This window comes from Triturus cristatus, chromosome 3_2 (genome assembly GCF_964204655.1).
Source record: "Triturus cristatus chromosome 3_2, aTriCri1.1, whole genome shotgun sequence".
NCBI classification, from domain to species: Eukaryota; Metazoa; Chordata; class Amphibia; order Caudata; family Salamandridae; genus Triturus; species Triturus cristatus.
This window is the reverse complement of record NC_140584.1, coordinates 1,056,502,188-1,056,520,424: the sequence shown is the minus strand read 5'-3', so window position 1 is coordinate 1,056,520,424 and position 18,237 is coordinate 1,056,502,188. Positions and strand designations below refer to the sequence as shown.

Genomic DNA, 18,237 nt, shown 5'->3' with positions numbered 1-18,237 from the left:
TAGAGGGCCTCTCTTCAGGACACTAGTCATGCTGTTGCCTGACCCATGCCTTCAAAGTTCATTTCTCATTATAGACCTAATGCAGGAATCACAAGGGCCTTAGAGTTTGGAGCCAGCATATTCGCTGCTGTTGATTCCAGCTGTCAACTGTTGGGGTATTCTTCTTGATAAATGAAATAGATAATGAACCAGATGTGTAGCATGGCAGCAGTGGGGAGGAGAGTTGAGGGATTGGGGATTAGCATCCAAACAGTGTTTACAAACAAGGAGTCCATAGGTGCTGGGCTCAATAATAAACAAATGTGCGCTGCAAGGACGCTTTCTTGCGTCTGGAGTCCTAGGTACTTGCTTGGATTGCTCGACGGCTTGTGCAGGTCCTGACTCGGCCTCTCTCAATGGTTCCTTCCACATACACTGACCAACAGTCCACTTCTCAGAGTTCAGTGATGGAAGACACCCTGAAACTCATCTCAGTCTAATTCCAATGGCCCTGGTTCTCCAAAACTAAGAGCCTTCCTGGGACACACACCTATAAGGAACGAAATACGTACAAGGTTTTTCACCGCCCTTATGTACATTTCTCTGACTTGGGCTGCACCTAACCTTCTGGAACATCTGGAACATATCTGGTTTTGGGAGAGCGGTTGATGGGGCCTGAGACCTCTGTTGGCCCAAAGTAGGAGAGGAATAGAGCTCAGAAACAGAAACAATTATTTTGCATCTGTTCTGGTTCCCGCAGTGATGCATGGCACTCCTGTATTTGACTGATAGTGAATGGTGTGGGGTCCACTTGGCAGGCATGAGCTGTCTACATAAAGCTTCACGCTGGTCTGGACCTAACATGTAACTGTGCATTCTTTATTTTCTACCACTTCCTTAATAATGTTTGTCCTGAGGAAGGATGCTTTGACCATTATCACTAGATCAAAATGTCAACTACTAGAATTCTGACGCTCTGCTTAATAGACTAGTGAATAACATGCCTGACGGGAAATGGTGGAGAACAATTCCTTAGCTACCTATTTATCGACTGCATAGCATGTTGTGTGTGATGAGTGTTTACAATTGCATTTATCAAGCTGCACTAAGTTCACCTTTATTTTCCCTTGTTCTGTTTTCGCACAATGAAATCACAGATGCAGAGTGTAGGAAATTAAAAAAAATTATGTGCAAAATTCTATTTTCCACCAGTAGATGACTTGGGTATGTTTTTAAAAATATAATATATTTATTTATTTGTCTGAGTATTTTTGTAGAGCTTTGCTAGCTGCCTTTTGTCACTTCAGTGTAAGAAACAACAATGATTCTCAACTGGTATCAAGTCAAGTCAAAAAAGCTTTTATTCGGTTAGTATAAATACAACCACATAAGCTGAACACACATAATGATACATATTAAAAATTTAAGACATATATTTGACTTAATTACAACTAATGATAAATCACTGAGCCGGGACCAGTATCTTGCACGGACTGAAAAAGAACCATACATAAATACACATCAATAAAAATCCGACAAATGTCATTTTTAAAAATTGTTACATGTTGCACAGTGGACTAGGAATCGAACAAATTATAAACTCCACTTACAGATAAAGTGATATGTGCATAGTACAAAGTTTAGGTATGGAAAATTGTTATTCAAGAAACAAAAATTCACTAATCTAAGAAACATTCCATACCAAGAATAAAGTGACATGTGCCTAGGTGTGAAATCCATGACATGATAAAAGGCACCCCCATGCCATAATAAAACCAATGCACAAGTTCAAGTGTATCAGAATAACCTTGCACTAGTTTATTACAAATATATGTAAATTATCATGGGTGGACATGAGTCTATCTATGGCACCACAAAATAGTCATAATAACTTATACACGTGTACATGATAGCCATTGTAGAACACGTTGCACAATTCATAAAACTATGGATTTCCTGGCAGCTCTACACTTCAGAATAAAAGATGCAACATAGAAGCAGACGTCTGGGCTTTGGAGGGAACATAATAAGTTCATTGCGTCAGCTGTAGAACGAATATTGTATTTTAAAAGGATAGGTTTCAAATAAAACTTCCTTAAAAAGACATAAAATTTACAAAATAGCAGGAAATGGCAGCAACTTTGTTTAGAAACGTTGTCACATGGGCAGTTTGAATTAGAACCTGCCCCTATAACAGGGAAGGAAACAAGATGGTGTACAATGCCTAGTCTTAAACGTACTAAAACAAAACGGTGCGATTTAATAGTCACATCCACCAAATACGACTGTAGCCCACTCTTAAGGCTAAGCTGCCTATAAAAGACAGAGGTTTTTTGAGACCGAAATAGCTGACTTCTTTCTTCCATCTTATACAGTATGAACGTGTCTTTAATTTCCTTCTTCGAAAGGGGTATTATATACTCTGAATGAATGTTAATTCCAAACAGAGTATTAAACCAAGAAGTAATGTAATTTAGCCACGGAATACGATGACATAAATCTAGCTTAAGGCAGTCTTTAATTACAGACTGTGTGGAAATCATATGACCTGGTCTATCCTCTACCTTGCCTCCGTTTTCTTTAATTCTTCTTTCCCTCCTCCCCCCTCCTAAACAACCCCCCCGACACCCCTTTCCTCCCCACCCCTTACCTTTTTCCTCCATTGGTCCCTTTTACATGCACTCTAATTTTCTTATTTAAACATGCATTGATTGACCCTGATCTATTTTACTCCAACTCCAGAGCTTCCCTTTTCCTTGTTTTTCAATGACCAGTCCACCTTAATTCTTGATTCTTTTCCTTTATTTCTTATCTTTTACCTTTCCTTCTTGTACAGCACTGTTTTCTTGAATATGACAGCCCAGTCCTGATGATGATCCCAATTTGCTCGGATCAAAACGCCGTCGACTCCTCAGCTTAATTGATGGCCTTATGGTTATTTATTATGTATATCTAAGTAATTCTAGTGTAAAGAAATTGAATTCAGAACCTTTGTATATATCATTCTAAATTTCACTTTCACTTCACCTTGCGCCGTCCCTTGCTGATTTCACCTTGTCACTTGCGTCGCCGTCTCCGTGTCACGTACACTTTAAGCACCAAGTACAAGTTCGGGTTGTTCTTATGCGTCATTGATTTTGCGTACAGTGCTGATACAACTGTTCCATTATCCTGTTCATTTACATTATTGTATGTCTCTTTGTAAACTTTTTTGATCTAATACATTATGACTTTTTTCTACCTAATTTTTTTAGAGTCTTCCTTATTCTAACTGTAATGTCTTGTACATGCAATTTATCTGTCTGTGCTGAATGATACCAGTTGAGAATCATTGTTGTTTCTTACACTATTACCCCAGTCTCAACGAGGTTCATGGGTTTATGCTCCTGTTGTATATTATAAAATGTTGTCACTTCAGAGCACTACTAAAACCACAGTCTGAAAAGAAGCCTCGGAAGCTGGAGCCCAAGCGGCTCAATGCGGTGTTCTGGGTTTATTTGGAGTCAAGTGGTGCCATGCAGTGGCTTTGGACTTGAGTCAGGCATCAAGAGAGTAACCAGAAGAGAGCTTTCAGTGTCGGTTTACCACGAAACCGTGCCCTTCGAAGATCAAACTTCAGAGCTCTAGTTCAGCGATTTAATTCGCTGGTTAACGTTTATTACAAATCTCTGAAATCCCTCCATTCAGGATTAAGACACGTGGTGGCATATTCACAACAGAATGGCGGAGCGTGGTGTTACACCACACGTGATAACGCCGCGCTCCGACACTCTGAAAATGCAGGGATGTGCGGTATTTACAATAATCCTGCGCATGGCTGTGTTTCCCCTAGCGCAGGTGCTAAATTTAGCTACCTAGCGCCAACACAGGCAACCTTGCACCATAGTGCAAGTGTGCCTGCGTTGCAGGGAATGATTGTTCATGTGCAGGAAGGTGTCCCTTTCCTGCACAATAACAATCACTAATGGTGATTTGTAACCTCTATGTCTGCTGCAGAATGCAGCACATATAGAAGCTGCAACTCCTCATTTCCTAATGATTGTTTATGCGCAGGAAGGTACAACTTCCTGCACATGAACAATCACTAATGGTGATTTGTTCTTTCTATGTGTGCTGCAGAATGAAGCACTCATAAAAAAAGCAAAAATTAGTAGAAAATAATTTCTCCTAGTTGCATCAGTTTAAGACCAGGTTTTCCCTGGTCCTATTTTTAGTGCTGACCCATATTTAAGCCAGCTTTGTAAATAGGGGGCAGCATCAAAAAGCAATGGCTCTTGCAGCGGAAAGCCCAGTGCAACATCTATTGCCCGCCCCTTTCACACTAAGTGCTGCCTGAATAGGGGCATTATTTACAAGGTGGCGTTGAGCCACATAAAAGTAGCTAACACTGCCTTATAAATAAGGCAAAGTGGTTATCGCCACCAGAACATCAAAAAAGTGACTTTCAAGAGGCGATAATCCCTTGTAAATTTGGCCCAGTGATTTACTTGAACTGCGATCCAAATCCAACATCATTTCCTTTCATGCTGCTGCATGGTGATCCTGTCAGCCCTAAAGAGCCTGTAAAGGGAAAGCATCATATTTCAGCACCACATAGCATCAACAAGTGATAGTTCCAAGATAGTTCTGCAAGTGACAGCGCCACATAGAATCAACAAGTGATAGCTCTGTGCTGCATCAGCAAGTGACAGCACCGCATAGAATCAACAAGTGATAGCTCCGTGCTGCATCAACAAGTGACAGCACCGCATAGAATCAACAAGTGATAGCTCTGTACTGCATCAGCCAGTGACAGCACCGCATAGAATCAACAAGTGATAGCTCCGTGCTGCATCAGCAAGTGACAGCGCCACATAGAATCAACAAGTGATAGCTCTGTACGTCATCAGCAAGTGACAGCACCGCATAGAATCAACAAGTGATAGCTCCGTGCTGCATCAACAAGTGACAGCACCGCATAGAATCAACAAGTGATAACTCTGTACTGCATCAGCCAGTGCCAGCACCACACAGAATCAACAAGTGATAGCTCTGTCCTGCATCAGCAAGTGACAGCACCGCATAGCATCAACAAGTGATAGCTCTGTACTGCATCAGCAAGTGACAGCACCGCATAGAATCAACAAGTGATAGCTCTGTACTGCATCAGCAAGTGACAGCACCGCATAGCATCAACAAGTGATAGCTCTGTACTGCATTAGCATGTGACAGCACCGCATAGCATCAACAAGTGATAGCTCTCTGCTGCATCAGCAACTGACAGCACTGTATGCCATCAGCAAGTGATAGCCCCATATCTGCATCAGTAAGTGACAGCACCGCATAACATCAACAAGTGATAGCTACATACTGCACCAGCAAGTGACAGCACCGCATAGCATCAACAAGTGATAGCTCTGTACTGCATCAGCAAGTGACAGCACCGCATAGAATCAACAAGTGATAGCTCTGTACTGCATTAGCATGTGACAGCACTGCATAGCATTAACAAGTGATAGCTCTGTACTGCATCAGCAAGTGACAGCACCGCATAGAATCAACAAGTAATAGCTCTGTACTGCATTAGCATGTGACAGCACCGCATAGCATCAACAAGTGATAGCTCCGTGCTGCATCAGCAACTGACAGCACCGCATAGCATCAACAAGTGATAGCTCTGTGCTGCATCAGCAAGTGACAGCACCGTATAGCATCAACAAGTGATAGCTCCGTGCTGCATCAGCAAGTGACAGCACCGCATAGCATCAACAAGTGATAGCTCCGTAGTGCATCAGCAACTGACAGCACCGCATAGCATCAACAAGTGATAGCTCTGTCCTTCATCAGCAAGTGACAGCACCGCATAGCATCAACAAGTGATAGCCCCATATCTGCATCAGTAAGTGACAGCACCGCATAGCATCAACAAGTGATAGCTCTGTCCTTCATCAGCAAGTGACAGCACCGCATAGCATCAACAAGTGATAGCCCCATATCTGCATCAGTAAGTGACAGCACAGCATGGCATCAACAAGTGATAGCTACATGCTGCATCAGCAAGTGACAGCACCGCGTGGCATCACGTAATACCTGTACACTGAATCAAAAAGTGACAGCACTATCCTGCATCAAGTGACAGCTCCATGCTGCATCAACACATGGTCGCAGCGAGGCCCCTCACAAGCCGCAGTCTCATGTTGTATCAAGTGACCCACCAATAGTGCACCCCAAGGAGCAGTCCCATGTGGCATCTGCAAGTGGAGCCTCATGGAGCATCACCAGGTGGCATCACCAGGATGCATTGCATTCATTGTCATGCTAAAGTGTTTGAAAATAAATTGGGCCTTGTGGTCTGTGGGCCCAATGAAGCACAGACAATGTACAGTGAAGCAAATGAGCCAACATGTAGAACCGCGGCGACAGCAATTTAACACGCATGCTTCCACTTAATGCAAGTTCAGAATTTTGTTTAAAATGAAGCCTCGCCTCCTCCCACATCCCCTTACCCCGGACGAGCGATATCACTACTCACATAGGAGGCCAGGATGCTGCTGTGAGCCACCACGATAGCCGCAAAGAGGCACGGGGACGAGGTCAGCATGCCCAGGGCACAGATAAGAGGGTCTGCCTTGGGGTTTATCTTTTTGTACCTTCTGGCAACCTCCGCTCCAGTGATGACCCCCAGGATCCCGGTGCCAACAGTCACTCCTCCGAATATTAGGCTGCAGAAGAGAGTAAGAAGCCCCGGAGGGCAGGCGACAAGTTAAAACCAGAGAATTGTTATGAGAGGGGAAGAAAGGGAGGGAGGAAGAAAGAAGGAGAGGGAGAAAAAGAAAGGGTGGAGGCATAAAAAGGAAGACACTACTAGAAGGGAAAGGGAGCGGGAGGGAGAAAGAATGAAAGGCAAAGTAAAAAAGAAAGAAGGAAATAAAAAGAAAACGAATTAAAAAGAAAAGAAAAAATGAAGGAAAGCAAAGGATGAAACAGAATGAAAGCTCAACAGAAAGGAAATAAGTAAGGAAGGAAAGGGTGAAAAGAAGGAAAATCAAAAAAGATTTTTTTTTTTAAAGTGATAAAGGAAAGAAGAGAGGAACCAAGAAACAATATAGGGAATAGACAGACAAAATGTTGTTTCAGAAGCTGTATTCCTCATGCACTTCTCTGCCCCCCTGCGACCTCCATGGCCCATGCTCCTTTCTTGCCCGCGTGCTTCTCCCTGCCAGATCCACATTCCTTTCTTTCGCCCCTTGCTCTCCCAATGCTCCACTTTGCTCCATCTCTCAGTTTTTTGCTTACTCCAACCTGTGCCCTCCAGGCTGCGCATGCCACTAACGCCTTCTGTGTTTCTATTCCCACATGCACCCCCTTGTTGCCCCGTGCCCCCGCTGCCTGTCCTGCATCTTCCCCCTCCCCCCGTATAACTTCTCCCCCACCCACCTTTGAAGAAAAGAAAACACTTGAACAACATGTTTGCTTTTTAAGCAAAGATCCAACTTGGCTTGGTAAGTAGAAGGTGACAAGAGTGGCAGTGCCAATCTGTAAGCGCAGGAATGAGTGATGCAAGCGCCTAGGAATGAAGATGCTGGCCTCATCAAAGACTTTTTTTAAATTCTTAGGCTATGCTGCACTGCATCAGGATACTGTGCAGCACGGAAAAAATCATTGAAAAAATCAATAGGGGCCTCATTTATAAAAATGTTGCATTGCTGGGGAAAAACAGCGATGCAACATTTTTAATTGCGCCCTCTTTGCGACAGCATGGACATGCTGTATTATTGGGAACGAGCAATAATACGGCATTAGTTTGCTGTTCATAGTTCTAAAGAAAATACGAAAGGCTTGTTAGCTTCACTTAAACAGAACACGAGAGGCTTATCAGTTTTTCTATCTATTTATAAGAACAATTTTGCTCTCGTTGAGCTTAGAAAGACCATCTATTGATAACATGATGCCACCTTGTAAACTATTAACACCTCTTAGACGTTCCATTTAGCAGCGTATAATGTACCTCAAAACCTAGAGGTATCAACAGATCATCCAGACTGGACATCTATACATCTATTCTTGACGGTTTTCCAAAATAAAGGTAAACCTCTGCTATACAGCTGTTGTTAGCTCCATTTCTTTCATCTGGTATTACCTCAATGAGCACACCTTTAATTTTATTGCAGTTTTGTTTAGAAGATTAGTACATTTTTGTAAAGGAACAATGGTCCCATTCAAGTAGAGTAAAATAACATGCCACAATTAGTACAATGAAAAATTGGGTTTTATGTTTGAAGACAGTGCAGAAACTACTAGTAAATTACAGTAAATAGTAAGGGAGAAAAATATAAAACAGTGAGTGAGTTGGTGGCAGGGTAAGAGGAAATCAGCCGATTTCCGGTACCCAGGCAAGTGACTTAAAAGGTGACTTTTTGGTGCACGAAGGTAAGTGTTAACAAAAAATTCAGTAAGACATTTCATACTCCGACATTTCAATTTGCAATACAGTGGAGTTTAGAAATGGTTGTCGACGACGTTTCGATCCCTTTGCGAGTGGTGGGATCTCTTCAGGACAGGAGAATGACAATTAATTGCCTGGGGGGAAGCCTAGTAGGGAGGGGGAGAAGAATAAAAGTATGCAGAATTAGGAGAGGAGGTTAAAAGAATTAAACAAAGGCGCAAGGAGAGTGGAAAGGAAGGGGAGCGAATAGTAAAACTGAATTACACGAGGAGAGAGGAGTGTCCCAGAGGTAGTGGATAACAATTAAATAACAGGGGGAAAAAAGAAGAACTTACAGTGTCGAGAATGGGGAAGGGAGAAAGGCCACAATGGGTGGTGTCTGAGGCGCAATTCCATCTCGTACGTCCGAACCGGACGCTGGCGTTGAAAGCGGGGACTCGTTGAATGGAGAGAACTCCGAGGAGGCGGGAAAGTGAACCTGCGGGGGAACCGTAGGGTAAATAAGGAGGAAGGGAGGTGCGTGAGCGCGACGTGCATGAAGCTGTGAGTCCTGCGAGGGCTTACCAGTGTGTTCAGGTGAGCCACTAATATCGTATTAGTGCCCGTCAGATACGGGTAATGGCGAGATCCTGGACACGGACAAGGTTCCGAGGGAGCCGGCCCGTTAGTGGTTGTAGCGTGAGGTAACGCGAAAAGGCCTGCGAGGAGGAAGGAGGGGTAATGAGCAGGGTGGGGGGGGGGTTTAGTGCAGGACACGAAGGGGGAGAGCGAAATGGACTCACCTGGGGGCGTGATCCCAGGTACGGACAACGTGATAGTTGCGGTCGAAGTTCCGAGGGAGCCGGCACATCCGTGGTTGAAGCGTGTGATAACGCGAAAAACCTGCGGGGAGGGGGGAGGGATAATGAGCAGGGTGGGGGGGGGGTGCACAAGACATGATATGGGAAGAGCGATGAGGACTCACCTGGGGAGCGTGCGAGGATCCGGATAGAAGTGAAGGCTCGAGGTGTGTGAGCGAGGGGAGGACCTCACTGGGACAGAGGTAGAAATAGAGGCGCCCAGTAATAGAAAGAGAAGACAGCCAGATTAGGCCAAAGCAGCGGCCATGATGGAATGGTGGTTGCCGCCCATAGTAATATGTGTAAAAGGGGGAGAAGGGGACACAGGAGAGGAAAGGAAGGTAAAAGGAAGGGTGAGAAGCCGGAATAGTGGCGGCTCGGGATGAGGGTCAAGGCCCAGTGTAGGAGAGGGGAGGGGGGTAATGAAGGGAAAGGGGAATTGTTAGTATAGAGTAAGGGATAATTAAAAATTAATTAGTAAAATAATTAGTAGTTGGGAAGGGAAGGAAGAGGGGTACAATAGGCATGGGGACAAGGGAAATATGCTCAGTAGTTGGTACATAAAATTTACACTGGAGGAAAGGAACAGTTCAAAATTACGCAGGGCTAAATATACAAAATTGTGATATTACAAAAGGAATTTAGAGTAGATTGGACCAATCCTCAAGTCGGTTCAGTCCTGAGTGATGGCTATCACAGCGTTATCATACAGTCCACAAGGAACATGAACATTGCGACTGTCCTCAACAAAGAGGAACTCAAATGGATAATTTGCTGTTATTTTAATCTACTTGAATGGGACCATTGTTCCTTTACAAAAATGTATCTACCCTCGGTCCCTTCTGACTCCTAGGGTCTCCTTGTTCCTTATACTCGTAGAAGATTAGTACAGCCGTTTATGCTTGGTGGACCTATCACGTTCTGGTGACTTGGGCTCAAGTCCCAGATAGAACCCACACTATCAATTTTACGATCTGGTAATTATAAGGGGATCCTTTTATTAGATCTTGAGTCTATCTCACCAATTCTTAGTCAGTCTTACTGTATACTTTATTATTATTGTTGTCTTTTTGTAGTTCTAGAAATATCATTTGAGTCTTATACCTGGCAGTGTGGAAAAGTGGGCCATTTAGCTCTGATTGGAGGTAATTAGAATTTTGACTAATACCACCCTGATCAGGCCCCACACCCCAGTGTTGTCTTTGAAACATCACAAATCCTGTCTGAAATTGCCATTTTCTTCTTTTAGAAATTATCTATTTGATTTTTATATCCGTGACTCCATACATCCATTTGGCCCGAGATCATTTTTCTTGGGTAAGTTGCATACTCATTGTTTCAGGTCCACTTGCACTTTTTCTCTTTTTCTTTTTTGCAATATCACTTATGGTGTGGTTTTTGATTGTGGTAACCTTTCCCTTTTTGAAGCTACTCTAAGGGATATATATCCTGCTTTTCTGTTGTGATTGGGTCTGTGTTGTATACTGTGAAAATTATGGGCACTAAATTTAAACTGACGGAAAACACAATCTCTTTTACTCCTTCTTCCATCTTTGTGAATCAACTTCTTCTTTTTTCTTTTTATCATAGACACAGAGAGATATATACAGGTATACATGGTGTATATTATTAATATGAAATATAGATCCAAGACTCAGTGTACATTTATGTTCCCACATTTAGTGCTTTTTCTGTCTATTGTCTACTTCATTGTTTGTCTACGAATCAATGTGGCTTTCCTGAAGAAGGCGCTTAGCACACCGAAATGTGCGTAGAGAAAATAAGAAACTTTATGATTCAGCCACTATGTCATCTGAAAATGTTTTTATATGTATATATTTATGTATCCAGTTGTGAGAATCATTTTGCAAATTATATACCAACTTGTATTTGTTGCATGTTTTTTCTTTGTATATTTGAATGTTATTTTATTGAGCACAATATATTGTATTGTCTTTTGTAAAGTGATGTACATGTTTTATGCAATCAATTTTTTTAATGAAATGCACAAATAAAATGATGTTTTTAATTTGAATCTGTTGTACACTGAGTTCATGTTAGCATCCATCCGTTTAGAATAGGTATATATCATTAACTGGGCGTTGTGTTGCCTAGGGTTCTTACTTTTCAGATGTGCTGTATTTTTACTGCAGCGCTCCATGTCGTAAGGATTTACCAGATACATCAACGTCAGGAATCCTGATGTATCTGGTGGCGCAGTAATAACACATTGCTGGAGTGTGCCGGTAACCTGACGCAACAGCAGCAATGTGTCATTACACATGGGGCGAGTCTCATGTGAAAGGCCTTGCATCACTTCTTACGCCTACTTGGAGCAGGTGTGAGATTTGACGCAGTGAAGTCATTGAACTGGCAATCTCATAGATTTTACTGCACCACTTCTCGTGGCTTTTTTACGTGGGAACGCCCAACCTGCATACATTATAAAAACAGGTATAAAGTAGTGCAGGCATTTACAAAGTGACGCATCTGACTAAATACGCCACTTTGTAAATAAAAAGACACACAAATGATGGACGGAATTCAGAACAAATCAAAACATTCACCCCCAGGCACAAGATCTGGGTTAAATCCATCATTCTTTTGCTCACCATGCCACCCCAGTTTAGGCCTTGCCATATGCAAGTCAGTCTTGACCCTTACCTCATGGGAACAGTCCAGCCCGAACTGCCAAGCCCAGTCCTCCCTGGACTGGAAACAAGCATCCTAGGACCGGTGTCGGGGTTTCACCCCTCATCAGCCAGAATAGCTTGAATCCAGTGGCACAGTGAGCCCGGGACCCACGCCTGGGCATACCCGGCACACTTAGGGGGAAAAAAGCAAAAGACACACAATTGATGGATGGAATGCAGAACAAATCAAAACATTCCAGGGAGGACCTGGCCTGGCAGTTCGGGCTGGACTGTTCCCATGAGGCACTGATTTGCATATGACTGGGTTCAAACTGGAATAGCATGGTGAGCAAAAAAACAATGGATTTAGGCCAAGAGCTCTGTACTGGGGTGAATGTATGGCATTGTTCTGCATTCTGTCCATCAATTGTTCTTTTTGCATTTGTCAACCCGAGTGAGACGAGTATGCCCAGATGTAGTTCCCGTGCTCTCCATGCCACTGAAGTCAAGCTATCCTGGCTGATGAGGGGTAAAACCCTGAAACCGTTCCTAGGATGCTTGTTTCCAGTCCAGGGAGGACCTGGCCTTGCAGTTCGGGCTGGACTGTTCCCATGAGGCACAGGGTCAAGACTGGTTTGCATATGGCTGGGTTCAAACTGGAATGGCATGGTGAGCAAAAAACGATGTATTTAGGCCAAGAGCTCTGTACTGGGGTGAATGTATGACATTGTTCTGCATTCTGTCCATCTATTGTTCTTTTGACTTTGTAAATAAGGCGCAGTACGGTGCATTGATTAAGCCACAGCAGCGGTTATAAGGCCTTCATAAATAGGGCCGTAGGTCTCAAAAGCACTGCACGTTGGTTTTGCCCGTGCTTGTTTTTGAATGCCTGAACTCCTCAGAGAAGTTGAAGGAACTGAAAGGGCAAAGGACCGGGAAAGTCTCCCTTTGGTGCTGCAAGGCTGACACCTACTGATGAAAAGGAGAGTTGCAGCCGAGGTCGCAGGCCCAACAAATTTCAGACAAAATATAGTTTCAGGTCAAACCTTGACCAGGGCCACCTCGTCATGCCATTCCTTGTTGATTTCAACATAATGATGGAGACACGTAATCCGCACTTTCTTTAATTTTCTACAAAGTTAAAATATATATTTCTTATGTCAAATGAATCGAGCGTTAATAAGAATTTTGTGTCTTGAATAAAAAGCAGTTTCTGGTTCTAAATTTAACTTGACGCCTTTCACCTATTGATTGCGGTAAACAAAGTCTTGGCAAGACGGTGCTCATATGCCGGATGGACAGAGTGTGGATTGAATAGCTATTTTGCGCACATCCGAGACCAAAGAGACTCGAACATTTAAATATAATTCTAACAAGGGGGAAATCATGTTTTTGTCATTACGAAAATGTTTTTTTTCACGACTGATGCCAACGTCCTGTCGCAGTGTTCTTAAATCAGCAACAATTTCCAGAGGGCGGTCATAGGACAGAAGATTCCCAAACATCCTGCATCTGTTTTCAAGGTCGTATGTTTTCAGTTCCAAAGTTGATCTTCGTGAGACCACTGTGTTCAATGTGTAATGTTTCCTTTGGGGAGCTGGGCTTGCAGAAGCCCTACGGCTCGAAGACAGTGAGCCAGCACTGAGCTCCAGCATAGGGGCTTTAAAACTCTGTTTGGGTTTGTAGAATAAAGGAGGTGCGCCTTTTATTACAAAGAGGGTGCCTGGGGCCGGCTTGAGCACTGGTGGCACCTGGTGTGACAATCTGGTTTGGCTCCCCCTTTCCTCCCCAGGACCTCCTCCTCGGAATCCCTTACTACCACCCGGTAAAAGTGCCCACCATGTCTCCATACCCCTCTCTCACATACAATTCATTTGTTTTAAATCGCTTATAAAAAAAGGCTTTACTAATTCACTCAACTCGCCACATAAAATACAGATCTGTTCTTTGCAGCAGGCATATTAATCCTCTCTGCTACTTTATGGTGAGTCAAAACTGCCACTAGACAAAACTCCAATTTCTCTCTCTGGCAGGAACATTAATCACAAGAGTTATCTTGGCATTGTTACTGCTACCTGAAAGCTGGACTATAAAGAACTATGCATCAGGTGCTTTTAAATTGTAAGCTATTGCTAAACACAGTGTCCTCTCTGAGATCCGTGCACCTCGCCCCAGGTCAGTGCACGGTGTGGCCGCACAGATCGTACTGCCCTTAAGCCGGCCCTGAAGCAAAGCATATATATATATATATATACATCTGGTAGCTGAACTTCACAACGTGAAACCAGAAAACCTGGGATTGATCCCAGCTTCTCCGCTTAACAAAATTGTGTGATCCTAAGCAATTGTTTTATTTCACTTTCCCTCCTCTTTCTTCATAATCACATATAAGAGAACCTTGAAATATATGACTTCAGGTTGTGTGCTGTACAAAACCTTCTCCTGTGTTTGGTTTAATAAACTGCAATGTTGTTCACATATAATAGGAACCCAGGCCCCCCAAAGAGTGCACATTGCAACTGATTTCCCTCTTAGTTTACTATTGGTTATTGGCGTCAGGAAGGCGGGGTGGGGGGAGTGGAAGAATGAATGCCCCCAAATTCATGTTTGAAAACTATCTCTTTTAAAAAATACTCTGCAATGCACTGATATAATCTGATGTACTAGGGGAAACAGTTCTGCAAGTTAATGAAATACACTTTTAGAATTTTGAAGAGACTTTATTATACTTTTGCATTTATGCCGTAAGATGTCTTTAAAAATGAAGGTGTTTCTAAAGTTAAGGTAACCCTAGTTACTGCCTTTCTTTAATTTTTATTGACCTTCAAATACATGTTTGCCTGTTTATTTAACATATTTTTAATGTAAGTGCAGTGTTTGGTTAGCAGCAGCCCAGTGCTGCTGTTGAATAAAGGGCCGCAGGCAAAGATCAGGATGGCTGCAAGCAGACCCCGGGCAATACGTTGAGTATCACTGGGCTAGACTGTCGCTGGTGGGCTAGGCAGGTCCTAATTCCTTACTAGTCCGAATTGCGTGCTCCTGGGAAGAAAGTTATCTCTCCTTTGGTTTCACAGTTCCCTTATCTGACAAACATGGCAGCTCTTAAGAACAGGCTGACCTCGAGTTTTACGCTTGTTTACATAAACTATAAGCCATTTCCCGTACCTAACTGAAGTTTGATAAATGACTTTCTTTGACTGCAGTACAGAAGAGGGGTGCAGAAGTAACCCTTTCACACCCTGTGCCGGTGCACTGTTATAATACTGAGGTTCTAACATCAGCCTACAAATATACTGACTATAGAATATAGAATATCGGCTACGTCTGAGTCACATCTTTAGGTAAATAAAGGTTTACTATTCTTAACTAGTCTACACCTATGGTTATCTGGACGAGGCGTGTCGTCCCAGGAGGAAGTCGGCTTGTGCATGCCGTAGGCTCTGATTAGTGGAGTTTAGGGTGTGAGCTGGGAACTGGGGTCCAAGTAACTGAAAAATTGGTGTAGGGTGAGGTTAAAGTTTTAAACAGTGGGTCTGGGAGTCAGGCTGTCTGGTTTCTCTGGAGAGCGATCGGTGAATGTCTTAGAGGTTCAACAGTTCTTGTTGTATAACACAGTGGGGGCTCACCGAGGGAGTGCTGCGGGGCGGGGAAGAGTGGGGGGTAGTAAACTTCGGCATGCGGAGATACGGAGACAAGTAAATAAATCGCCGGGTTCGCGTTGCAGCGCACGCAATATAAATTGTTTAATTTATTTATTTATGTATTTACTTGTCTCCGTATCTCCATATGCCGGAGTTTACTACCCTCCACCCTGTCCCCTCCCCCACCCACCACCCCGCAGCACTCCCTCGCCGAGCCGGCACTGGTAAAACCGATGTTTCTAAGCATGGAAAGAGCCCGCTCTGCCTTCAGCAGCCTCGGCACCAGAGCCGACCACTGTTAATGATGTCACACTGGCGAGGCACCAACAACATCGACACATTACTGAAGAGTCCACGTTTCTGAGCGGTGTTAGCCCTAGGCAGGCAGAGCGATTCTGCATTTTAGAATTTTTTATTTATGTTTTGCAGTTTTAAATAGCGCTTATTCGATCTGAATGTATTATAGCGCTTTACATGAGCACCAGTTACACAAGGACACATTCATTTTTTTTGGTAGCATGGGGAGATGGAGTGATTTGCCCAGAATCAGAGGATGCTGAGCCGACGCCGAGACTCGAACGTGATTCCCAAGCTCCAAAGTCGGCAGCTCTGGCCGTTACTCCACTCCCTCTTTAATTTCCAGCTTTGGCGTTGTAGCCCTGAAGTTGAGGTTTGAGTGTGAGAAATGCCTGTTTCGCTCCCCTTTTTTCTATATTTCATTTTGGTTGGTGTCCGGTGCAGGCCCGGTTCTAGCGGGTGGGCCGGGTGGGCCAGGCCCACCCAAACATGAGCCTGGCCCACCCAAACGGGAGCCTTGGCCCTCGCAGTGAGGGCTTGAAGGCAGGCGCACAACGGCATTGGGCTCAAAGGGCTGTCTGTGTTTGTGCGCCCGGGCTGAGACAGCTTCCCGAGCACACACACACAGAGTTTTTGAGATTATCGCAGCCGCACCCGAGTACTTCACAGGTCTTTCAAAGACCATTTACATGTTAACGAGGCTTTGTTTATTTTTTCACCCCTTCATCTCCACATGACGAAAGGCGACAAATCCTTTCTTTGACAAGGGTAACCTTTGCCTACTGTTCTGCTGAGTGGATATTTCTTTTTCTAAACAGCACAGGAGAAAAGAAGTTTGTTTATTCCTATTCACCTTTCCTGACCCCTGCAGCAGTTTATCACATCAGGCTGTGACACAAAGTTTGACTAATGGAGTAGGTAAGAGAATGTGTTACTATTTGTTTTTCTTAAAAAATCTGCACAGGCTCAGCAGGACACATACTTGGTGTGCGCTTCATTTAAACAGTTTTTATCATTATCATGGCCCATGCAGGACAAGACAATAAAAGATGCCCCAATAACGCTGGTGATTAATGATCCTGCTGGAGAGCAATCATTTGTCTGTTAGTAGTTTTTAAATGCAGATAAACTGTATTTTATATGGAAGCTCAGTTGGTTACTGCCTTTGTCACAGAGATCCTTGTGTTACTTGCAGTTCAGAAGTTACAATCCTAACATAGGACAGTGACCAATGAACTGCCATCAAAGAGCTGCATACAAGCATGAATGGTATAGTTAGAACTTCGCTTTTTTTGTTTAGTGATATAGTTAGAACTTCCTCAGTCTTTCTTTATTCTAATGTTGCTAAAATGAGTATGTTTGGGCAGATATACATTTTTATCAGTAAAGCTGACCCCCATGGAATACTCTTTAAATGCTAAGGTTGTGTTTCCCCAGACCAAACCCTCTCAAAATATACTGCCTACCAGTATGGATGACATGTGATTCATACACCCTGTAATCCTCATTGGCTCATGTGACATTCCCTGTAGTCTGATTTACATGCTTGTATGATTCATTGTCTCTGTATAATGTGTGCGTGGTGTAAAGTACTGACACACTACACTGATATGAGTAGCCCTGTACAACAAATGAAATGCATATGAGAGAGGGGCTATGGAGCGATGAGGGGCACTGGTGGAGGGTGGCAGTGTTGGAATCTGAGGTGGAGACTAATGGGAGGGGCTGTGGAGCGATGAGGGGCACTGGTGGAGGGTGACTGCAGGGCTCGAGTCGGGGTACCATGCAGGTGGATGGCGTCCCCCCACTTATTTTACCGGGAGCTCGATAACTGGAGCAAATGGAGCCACACATTAACTCTTTGGCCTCTCTGGGGTGAGATCGGAGCTCATTCAGAACGCTGCTCACATGCTGGCTTCTCTGATGCAATGGCATCTAAAGGGTGAGCGAGGGGAGGCAATGAGTCTGATGGTGCAAGCCACCTCTCGTGACGTCACTTCCTGTTGTGACGTCAGCGTCCCCGCACTTCTTTTTTTAGGACTTGTGCCCTGGGTGACAGTGAAAGAATCTGAGGAAGAGGTCATGGGGTGGAGGGGGAGCTAGGGAGAGATGAGGGGCACTGGTGGAGGGTGGTAGTGAGGGAGTCTGAGGAGGAGGTCATGAGGGTGAGGGGCTACAGAGAGATAAGGGGCACTGGTGGATGGTGGCAGTGAGGGAATCCGAGGAGGAGGTCATGAGGGGGAGGGGGAGGGGCATGGAGGGATGAGGGGCACTGTTGGAAGGTGGTAGTAAAGGTACTTACGGGGAAAGAGGTTATTGGTGTGACGCCAAAAAAGACTTTTGCATCAGCGCTAAACCCGGCCCTGTCATGGCCTTTCTGTTTTTGTTTATTTTATTAGCAGTCGGGTCATAAGGGCTACTAT

At 43.9% G+C, this 18,237-nt stretch overlaps 1 protein-coding gene across 3 annotated transcripts in view; it reads right to left on the bottom strand.

Moving 5' to 3' along the window:
• LOC146859108 (protein spinster homolog 3-like) overlaps window positions 1-18,237 on the bottom strand; it is a 363,281-nt gene that overhangs the window by 162,335 nt on the left and 182,709 nt on the right. For all 3 annotated transcript variants that reach the window (XM_085646939.1, XM_085646941.1, XM_085646940.1), the window contains exon 8: window positions 6,491-6,680. In XM_085646939.1, coding sequence (XP_085503065.1) covers window positions 6,491-6,680 — 190 coding nt within the window. The remainder of the gene's footprint in view (window positions 1-6,490; window positions 6,681-18,237) is intronic.